The sequence below is a fragment of the Hirundo rustica genome, chromosome 1 (genome assembly GCF_015227805.2).
Source record: "Hirundo rustica isolate bHirRus1 chromosome 1, bHirRus1.pri.v3, whole genome shotgun sequence".
Lineage (NCBI taxonomy): Eukaryota > Metazoa > Chordata > Aves > Passeriformes > Hirundinidae > Hirundo > Hirundo rustica.
Window position 1 is genome coordinate 3,962,799 of NC_053450.1, and position 10,568 is coordinate 3,973,366.

Below are 10,568 nucleotides of genomic sequence, written 5' to 3' on the forward strand. Positions count from 1 at the left end.
AATATTGAAATACAAATTGAAATTAATTGAAATACAAAATTTGCCTGGTTTTCATTGTCTTAATTAACAGCAATATGTTTTTATCCCCAGTAGCTCCACAGTCAGATTTTTATATGTAAGTCTAGACTGAACACATTTGCCAGCACCCAGTGGTCATGAAGATTGACTGTGGTGTCTGGTGTAGAGGGCTTAGAACAGAATTAAGTTCCCACCAGAAAAGAATCTGTTAGCTGACTCATCCAATGCCTGGAGGAAACCCCTAAAATCACAAGTTTGTGCTGTGTAAATGGTATTTGTCAAAATGTTTCTGTTGGGGGGATGTTAGTTTTTGTGCGTGGACAAGGTTCCTGCTTGGGTGCCGTAGCAGAGAGATCTGCTTTGCCATAGACAGTGCAGTAACTTTCCAGATCCTGGCTGCCACAGCAGAGGTACCAAGCTGGGGTGAATTTAGGTTGCTTTTCAGCACATCGCTGTGGGGTAGGGCTGGAAGAGCCCAGGACAATCTTTAGAGTGGAGTGTGTCAGTCCTGTATCCAAATGTGTTTGTGGTTCACATGAGAATATCCTGCACTGTTAAGCAGTGAGTGCAGCGCATTTCTTGGGTGAGCCACTGCCTGGTGGCATGTGGCAGATTTGAGTAAAAAAGATTCTCTCCAGCACAAATAAAAGCAAAAAGGAAATACCATAGTTGGACACAGCTATGCTGCAAGTTGATCTTGCATGTCACCATCCCCACTTCTTTCTGATGTACATCCTTTATGTCAGGGGCTAATGGTTACTCAATGTCCTCTATCTCATCAGGCCATCTCAAATGGTTTCCCATTTTGGCAGCAGTGATTTGGAAGTCACTCAGTTATTCCTCATGGGGTACAAAATCCAGTTGGGAAAATCTGATAATTTACTCTCTCATTTTAGGCCAAATGAAGGCCTTTCAGTTTTTTTCTTGAGAAACAGAGGTCCTAGATTTGCATCGTGGCAAGACACCAGCTTAAGAAAACATCTGTCTGTACAGGATCACCTCATTGGCTTCACTGAGACCTTCCCAATCCAGTGGTGAAAAGCTCCTTACAGAGGGTTCATTACTTTCTGGAACCCTGGTAGAACCTGCTTTCTCAATGCCTTTCAGAACAAGGCCAATCCATAAGTCATGGGATCATTATCACTGCTCTGTCTTACTTTAGGACGTGAGGAAGATCTCTAGATGCCTGTGGTAGCCAGCCATGGTAGCTGGTCTAACCCAAAAGGATTACCTCTTCTAGAAAGCTTACTCACACCAAAGAAATTATTTATTCCTAAAGTTTAGAGGCCCAGCTGTTGTTGGAAGCTGTCACCTGATGATAGAAGTTCAGCAGGAGAAAATTCAAAAAGGAAAAATACGGAGTTCTTCATCTGCAGATATACTGAACATAATAGTTTTGGGGAAGAAATAGAAAACTTCCATGTTTTTCAGTGTAGACAGTTCGAGACTGAGCAGGAGAGATTGCAAGGTCACATAGTTAGAGGAAAACATTTATATGGGAGACAAATTACAGTTTTTATGCATTGCTTTACTGTTTATACTTTTTGTGTTAGGTAACAAACACATTTAAACCCCGAGCACGTTCGAATGTTTTCCAAAGTGCCTTAAAACACAGAGCAGGGCTGCATTTCAGTCTTTGCAACACTGAGACTGGGAAGTTGGCTGCTCTCAGAGATGGAACTGAGGTCTGCTTTTAGCTCTGAGAATTTCTTAGAACACAGAAAGTTTATGGAAAGAGAAGCTCATCCCTTCTATGTTTGAAAAGTTCATAGTCCAGAAGCAAGTAAAAATAAGTATTGGTCTGTGCATTTCAGTCCCTCAAAAGGGGGTCAGCAGAGGTCTCTTTCATATTTATTTCTCATTTGTTTTTGGAAAACACTGGGAAATTTGGGATATTGTGTATTTTTCATAGTAAGATTTCTTATACTTTACCAGGGAAGCCTCCCCCAAAGAGTCAGATCATACCACCCTTGAAACTCTTATTTAGTAGGAGAAGTTCACAATTCTTCACATTTAGGTAGGGAAATGAAAGCATATTGAAAAATAACTGAGGTTTCATTTATTTCTTAGACAGAGTAATCTGAATTTTTCAAACCTGAGATGCCCTTTTCCCCCTTTTGTTCTTTGTCTGGTGCCTGCCTGCCTATAAATAACAAGCCCTTTCCTGCATTTTACTGCTGAACTTCTCAGTAGCATCCCCTGTGTCTGGGCTTGTGGGATGTCACATATCAGAAAGTCTCACCCTGACCCTCCTGTGTTTCCATCCAGCAGGTGTAAGGCCTTCGCAGAAATCAAAAACAGGTACCCATAAGTTACACTGAAAAATAAACATTTTCTTAGAGCACTTCAATTCTTCTCTTCAGCTTGTTGGGGTGTTTAAAGAGCACCCACACCAAAAGCTGTTTTAATGAGACCAGAGGTGCCCCCCAACCCAGAATTCCTCTTCTGACAGTGGCCAGTAGCATTAAGGCTTTTTTAGGGAATAAAATGTCAAGTCTAAAGCTACACTTTACCAAATGAGTGCCCTTCTAGTTTTGGAAAACTGCATCCTGGGCACCTTTTGAGCCAGATGTTGGATCCAAAGCTTTGTGTTTATTAGGTCATGCTGAACTTTCTCAGATGGATTTATCTAATTAGTCTTCGAAACCACTTTTTATGCATATTTTAAGGCAGCTTAAAGGAGGCCTATGATTACCTGCAGTTGTGGGTTTTTTTGTTTACCATAAATCCTTTTCTAAGTGCATAAATCCAATTAGTATAGATTTTATTCTATCTGTTGGCATTTTAGTAAGCATTTCTGCATCAACATTTTTATCAACAGATTTATATAACAAGCTGCTGTTCCAGTTCCTGTGTACAACTCTCCTTAGTCGTGGGAGAAGGAAATGTTTTTACTTGCTAGCTTTTATAAAATAAACTTATTAATAAATGTATTAAGCTCTTTTAAAACATGTAAAATTCAAATATGAAGCCATGTATAACTGGATTATCCAGCCTTATCCTCTCACCTTCTTGTTTTTACTGAAGCTGGTGTCAATCCATAGACACCCTAGGACGCCGGGTTGGTTGTTTTTTATGTGAAGATGTATCTGTTCCACATAATCCTTTATAAAACGTCTCCAAAACCTTTTACTGTTTGTTCTGAACTAGTTATCAGATATTTCTTGCTATTCCTGATGAACTGAGTGGCTTCATTTTTCCCTTAAACTTAGAATCCTACTGTTTTCTTTACCTTTGTTTTGCTGTTTCTCCCTCCCCTATTTTCTTCATAAAGTTTTAGATCTCCTTGTGTTTAAATTCCAGGGATAATGAGATTTTTGTCAGATAGCATTCAGTGCCTGAGTTTTAGGATTGGAAGCTTTGTCAATTAAGGGTGGTTTTCATCATAGCCATGCTGGTAGCCCATTCTGGGTTTTATGTATTTCTTCTTTATCCTTTTCTTCCAGTTCTGAGAAATCTTTCATAATTTTAAGGGGCTGAATCTCTAAGAGTATTGCTTGTTTTTTATTTCCAGCCTCTTCACCCTAAATTGGCGGGTGATATTGTATCTACAGTGTTTGGTGTATTTCTTAGCAGCCAGAAGGGAATAATGGGCTTAGTTTAATATTTAATAGGATGTCTCATGTGGAAGCCTTAAAACACACAGCTTTTCTTCTCCATGTTCTCTGTGGGGCACCTTTTTTTTTTTTTTTTTTCCCCTTGTTTTTACAATAATCTTTATTTTACTGCTCTTGTCTTAGGTGTAGCTTGTAAAATGCATTTATCTGTAGCTTAGAGCCTGTACTTGGAATGCCTCTTTGATTCAGTTCTGGAGACTGGGTTTCTGATCTCAGCTCATCAGGAGCTCTCCTCTTGTAAAGGCTCTTTTTTGTCTCCTCTGCATTTTCTGTTTCCCACTTGAGCAACCTTATTTTATTTGCCAAATCCCACATGGTATCCAGAGCTGTGAACCTTCCTGGGAATTTCTTTTGGGAAATAGCCCTGGTAATTCCTCCCTTCCATGGAGTGTCTCTTTTATAACCAGAGTAGTACAGGTAGGGAGTGAACAGGGACTGGTACTTTGGGAAGATTTTGACTTCTCCCTTTTCAAACTCCGCCATCAAGCAGTGGCACTCTAGGCTCATGGTCTCTTTAGTGTTCCTCTTCCTTTTTGTATTTTTAACAATTTAAACATAAAGGCAAATTCAGAAATTAAAAAAAAAAAACCAACAAAACACAACTTTTTGGATGCAACTAACAGGTGGCTGTAAAAGATGGATACCAGAGAGTGTGTGTCTTACAGACTTTTAAAGTACCTGAACTTGCTTTCAAATTGCCCATCCATACTGCCAGTGTTCCTTAATATCATAATATGTATCCTTATAACCCCCAAAGGAAATTGTAAAACCTTATGCAGATAATGATTTCTGCACAGGAGGAAAAATACAGTTTTAAGTATCCAAAATTTGTTCTTGTTATAAAGCACGGGTTTTAAGATTATAATGTGTTGTTTCAAATTTTTATATTTGTTTATATACAATTTGTCTGGAAATTGTTGAGCTCTTCCTGTAATGAAAATTCTTTTAATGGAAAACTTTGCAACAGTAGATACTCTTCAGCTCCATTTGTGGAAAACTGAAGGAGGATAAAAGAGAAACAATAAGAGCAAAAGTCAGGAGAAAATAAAGGTCGTGGGCTTGGTGGCTTCAAGAAGGAGCAAAGGGCCACAGGAGGGAATAAAATCCAAGATGCAAAGCAAGGATCAAGAGTCAAGAACATTGCACATGCTGTTTCTAGAGGTGACAGTACAATAATAGCTTGGGTAGCTTGGGAGGAAGGGAAGGATATTTCCAGACTATCAGACTAGGAAGGTAAATTTAACAGCAGAGGTGAGAACTTACATAGGCAAACATTTTGCAGGTGGGAGAGTGAAATGAAAGAGAGATCGAACAAGTGCCCAGAGAGAAGGTGAAAGTTTACCCAAACTTATAATCACAGTGTCACCCCATCCCACAGCAGAGAATGAGGCTTTTCAGTCACATCTAATACTATTTCCTCCAGCAGGTTTTGATTTTTTACCAAAGTAAGTGTATGCTGTGCTTCGAGGTGGAGGGGACTAACATATGGTGTTGTTTAATAATTGAATTTATTTTAGAGCATCGTGTAACATAATTGCCCTGGAAGTACTGTGCACATTGCAGAGCTGGCTCTGAGAATGGAGAGCAGTGCTCGTGTCGTGCCTGTAACTGTGCTGGGGTGGTGGAGCAGAGCTGTGAACATCAACAAGTCAGATAAGTGATCTTCAGCGATGGGAGTGATTCTGGAACTGCTGAAATCTGGGGAGGTGAGAGATTTCTCCTGGCTCCCTCTCTGCTGCTCTTGTCAGCTGGTTGTGACCATTTGCCAGTCACGATGAGACCAAGTTAAGGCACCTGATTGTCACTGGCTACGAATGCAATAAATAACTACCCAGGGACTTGCTATTCTTGACTCCTCTTGGTCCATCAGTACTTTCATTGGTGAAAATAGATAGGGGAAGTGATATTTGCTCTGCTTACCCTTCCTGCATCTAAAAATTCTTCAGAGTGTGCTTTTGCTTAGGCTCCTTTTGCCCTGGCATCCTGCTTTTAACAGGGCTGGCATTACTTATTAATATATTTTTTAAAATGTTCATACTGCCTCTTCATAGGATTGAATGTGAGCCAGAAGCAGCAGGATTGATATTCTACCTCAGTTAGATATATACATTTTTATCATATTAGTAATTTTCTTTGTCATATTAGTTTTCTCTTCCAGTACAAGGCGTTCAGATGTTTATTTTCCTTTTAATTTGAAATAAATTATAATTTAATAAATGCAAATAGCTGCATAAAAACAACATTAAGACTGAGGAGAAAGAAAACTAAGAAATAATTAATACAGAGGTAAAGATTCTGGGGTTTTTTTTCCTCCTGTTTCCACATGGTCCCAAAATAGACATTCCCATTTTAGATTCTGCTTTGGTAGTTTGCCATGCAGGAAATTTCCCTGTGGAAGTGACGACAATGTGGTTCTTCCTCACACTACTCTGAACCAAGCAAGGATGTTATTCAGTTCGTCAAATGGTTTCCCACCCTCTTGAATTTGTGCTTTATTTATTATAGCATAGTATATCATCAATTGTATTTTATTACCTATTATTAATGCTATTAGCTGCAGCAAATAACTTCATTTGTAGCCTTCTACATGGTGCTCATATGTCCTTAGAAAAGTAAATCAGGTCTTTTAGGGACCACGGTGGAGGAAGTTGTTTTGCTTATACCGTTCAACTTTGGGTCTTTAGAGCCTCCATTAGTTTTCCTGGCACTCGTGGTTGCTAGTTCTTCTCATTTTGAGGGAAATTCCTAACTGTCTTTGAAATAGTTAAATCATTATTTCTAGATAATGATTTGGCTCTGCAGTGTGTTTTTGCATTTCTGAGTTATACCTGGAATTGCACTTACTTTGCGGGGAAAAAAAGTCCTTTTGCTGAGCCCTCTCAGGAAAATGTTTTTGCCAGCAGATGTTTCAGGAGGCAAAGCCAGAAAATCAAAGGCTTCAGTCCATTTTGAGCCATTAACCCTGTGCCACAGTGGCTTATTTTAGCTTTTTGCTGATAGAAGAGGCAAATAAGAGAACCAGAGTAGCTGACTCCTGCTGAGGAATCACCCCTCCCATCCCTGCCTTCCATTTCCTTCAGAAGAAAATGAGAAGGGCAGTATGGAATATAGTATCTCTATATGTAAAGATCTCTCCAGCAGTTCTTCTAGTTCTGCAATCACAAATCATACAATTTGTCAGCTTTAAAAGGAATAATAGGAGCTGTAAGGATGTACTGTTTTGGGGAGGAAGGGAGTTTAACCCTGTGTCCGTGAGACTTGCCATGGCTCTTACCTGCCTGGCTTTATTTCTTTATACAAATTTAGTGTTTGAGGCCATTAGAGCTCCTTTAGAAAGCTGAATCTCAAGCATCTTTCAGGACAGATTCATCTGTGACCCCTTGAAAAGGGAAGACCATAAACTTTATCTCCAGAAAGCCTGTGAGGGAGATTTGTGTCCAAACTCAAGGGACTGGAGTTTCAATAGGAGAAAGAAATGAAATTATATGTCCTAGGAAGTACAAGAGGTCAGAGAAGAAGATATAATGTTACCTCTTGGTGGTAATGTCTGTGAATCACAGACAAACTCCCCAAGGAAGCATTCATAAATCTGAGCAACTTCCCTGTTGAATTTATTTTAAACCAAACTGCTGGGTTGGTGTTTGGCCTCTTTGTACCATGAACAGCAGCAAAGTCACTTCACTTGGTATATAAGAACCTGAAATCTCGGATTATCTTTGCAGAAATGATAAATGTTCCTGCCTGATATTTTCCCACTGATCTGCATGGCTCCATAAAATCCATAAAAGAGCGAAGACCATGCCTGTAATTTCTTGCTTCCTGGCCTGCCTAGAGTTTACATAAAGGTTTAACATCACATTTTACTGTTTGATGAAGGTATATTATGACACTCTATTTCCCTTTCCATTTCTAGCCAATAGCAAAAAATCACTAAAAAAGCCCTCAAAACCAATCCACCATTTGGCATCAGAGATGCAAAGCAGGGCTATTGGAAGAAAGACTGATACAGGCTGTGGAAATGAACTAACATATCAACAAATTTATTCCATTCAAAACAGGGTTTGAGTAGTTGAGGAGAAAGTAAATAGCAACCTTGCATTAATTGGAGAGACTCTTCATTTGTTTGTATAAACATCCAAGAAAAATTATATGTATTTTTACAATTATCTCAGGTGATATTTGGTGAAAGGAAGATGCATTCAAACAGAATCAGTAAGGATAAGATTCATGTTAGCCTCTGTAGTGGCCCATAACTTATCCTGTTGTATGAGGCTGCCTTTAATACTGGAAGTGTAGGAAGAGGCATTGGCAAGGTTTGAGTTACTTGGCCTGTGTTGTTGTCTGGGTCAGGATGTCTGTGTCCCCCATCAGCCTTGAGGGGAGCAGAGGGAGGTGTGAAACTGCTGAAACCCAGCTACATTTGCTCAGCTGAATTCTGCCTTAATTACTTCCTGTATTAAAGAACCAAGTTTGTTTTGGTTTTGTTTTTCTTTTCCCCAGCTCTGTGAGTTGCAGAATACAGCACTGGAACAACTCCAGCCACGCAGCGTGCTTTAGGGTGGCATGGTGATGAAATCTTTATAGTTATTAAGAAGTCAAGCAAGGTTTGCACAAACTACCAATCCAAATTTTGCTTTACATCCTGCTAACAGCCGCTGGCATGTGTTCCCTCCCAGAGCAGTACTGGTATATAAATATTTAAATGTTGAAGGGAGTGTGGAAGCACTGTGCATATAAACTATAAATGAGATGAGATTGGTAATACCAAAAGGTGATACCATTTGAAGAACTCTACTTAAATAGTTGCTTGGTGCACTAAAGTAATTTAGGGAATGTTTATTGTCTCAGATAAATTTCACAGTGGAATTTGCTTCTAGGAGTCCTAGAACACTCTGTAATATTCCTAAATGTGTCTGAGGGCAGGATTTAAGGGGCACACAAACTGCTAAACACTGAAATATGAGCAAGCCCTTGATTCATTGAGTAGGAATAGCAGAATGCACATTATATCCATAAAGTTACTAAAACTCCAGCATGCAGCATTTAAAGGATATTTGAAGGAGGAAGGTTGGTTTTACAGGATCAGACCCAAACCAGATGGGATGTTCAATACATAAAATTGAGAGGAGGAACAGCTTCAGAGTGAGTCTTGAAATCTGACAGCTCAACTACTGTAGTTTGCCCCTGGAATGTTAAAACACTAATTTGTTTTCTGAAAATGTGAAAGTAAATGAAACTGGCTGCTAAACTCTTCTTATTTGTTTGCTTTTCTCTGTTCCCTTGATCTTTGGAGGTGTTGGAGTTGAGTAACTTTCTTTATTATGTTTTATTTCAAACTGTAGAAATCAGATGCTACTCAGATAAAGAGAGATCATTTTCAAACCAAATGAGATCTGAGCTGAAGTCTCTGTTGACAGCTCTGTAGGGCTCTGTCTAGAGAATTGCAAAAGGTAACGGTAATGCATTATACTGAATTTTGTAAATTCAGTAACAATTTTCCTTTGTTTCCCCATGCAATACCTACTTTCTATTGTTACAGCTTTGCTTTTCAGCAGTGTGGACCATGAATTTTTACGTGATGCAAAGGAATGTAATTTAAAGCCAAAGGAAAAAGGAAAATTCTGTATGTTAGCTCTTCTTGTAAGAAAAGTAGTGGTTGTCCCATCACTGCAGGGCTTTTGTTACTATTTAAGAAAAAAAAAGGGAAAATGCGGACCGATGCTTTTCTGTTTCATAAGTTTGAACTCACTGTATTTCCTACCCCAAAATGAAACATTCAGCTGAAACTGCCTCGGCCTCATAACTTCCTTCTCTTGTTTCCAGTTGACTGCTTAGCCTGGAATCCCTTTACTCTTCTCATTAGGCTTGAATATCTTTCATGACACATTTGGCCACCAGACATTTCAGGTAAAATATCACCTGAAACTATGCATCTAGAAACAGAAGAAACCCCAAACACAAAATCAACAACGCTAACCTCCTTTGCTCTATGTATTTAGAACTGATTGAGCTCATTAGCACCTTCTAAATGGACAATATTCAAGTTGCCTTTCCATGGGATTCTGCACATTCTTGCCTCTGTAGGAGGGATTCTTGCACATGTTGAGTAAGGAGCTGTGTGATTTAATAGAGCTTTTTTTCTCCTTAATTCCCAAGATTTTTTTTTTTTTCCTCATGAGTTGGCATGTGTCTGAGTTTTAGTAGGCTTAAAATTGCTCTCCTTTAAAGTTTCATTTGGTCAACAGCCCCTGCAATGTACACCAGCTGTAAAGTGTTCATAGTGACTAATGGCCTCCTTCCAGCAACCTAAAATAGTGCTGCTTTTTCTGTCCATGTCTATGAATCCTGGTGAGGATTTTGGAAAGCCAGCCACTAGCCAGAGATATAAATCGTTCCTATTTGACAATGAAAATCCCATTGATATCTTCAAGCTAGACTGGATTTCCACGTGTCTGTGCCTAATGTATAGGAATAGTTTTCTAGTGTTTAGAAATAGTTTTAGTGCTAATATTAGGATATTTTTTCTTTTAAAAAGAGGAAAAAATAAGGGGAAGCCTAAAATAAAGTATCTTTTTTTTTAAGCATTAATAAGTGCTAAAGTGGGAAAGCAAATTAGAAAATACCGTCTATGAAAATGGAAAAATTTCTTATTTATTTTCCCAAACTCCTAATCAGTTAATTATTATTTCTTACTTGTACAAGCATGGAACCTATAAATCCCACTAATCCTGCTGAATAACTGGTGCACTGCAAGCAAAGAGACAAAAAAGGGAGATTGTGTCCAGAAATAACCACCTGTGTGAAAGATTAAAGGAAATTACTGAATGAGCTGAGGAGGACACGAGAAAACCAGAAGATGCTGTGGCTCACCATGATAGGCAGTGATCTCTAACATGCCAACAGCACCACCCTTGTGAAGCCAAGGAAATGCTT

At 39.0% G+C, this 10,568-nt stretch overlaps 1 protein-coding gene across 1 annotated transcript in view; it reads left to right on the forward strand.

The window, feature by feature from the left end:
• TRAPPC9 (trafficking protein particle complex subunit 9) overlaps window positions 1-5,177 on the forward strand; it is a 319,212-nt gene extending 314,035 nt beyond the window's left edge. Inside the window, exon 22 of the mRNA XM_058422961.1 lies at window positions 5,153-5,177. Within this exon, the coding sequence (XP_058278944.1) occupies window positions 5,153-5,169 (17 nt within the window). The 3' untranslated portion in view covers window positions 5,170-5,177. The remainder of the gene's footprint in view (window positions 1-5,152) is intronic.
• Window positions 5,178-10,568: the final 5,391 nt, after the last annotated feature.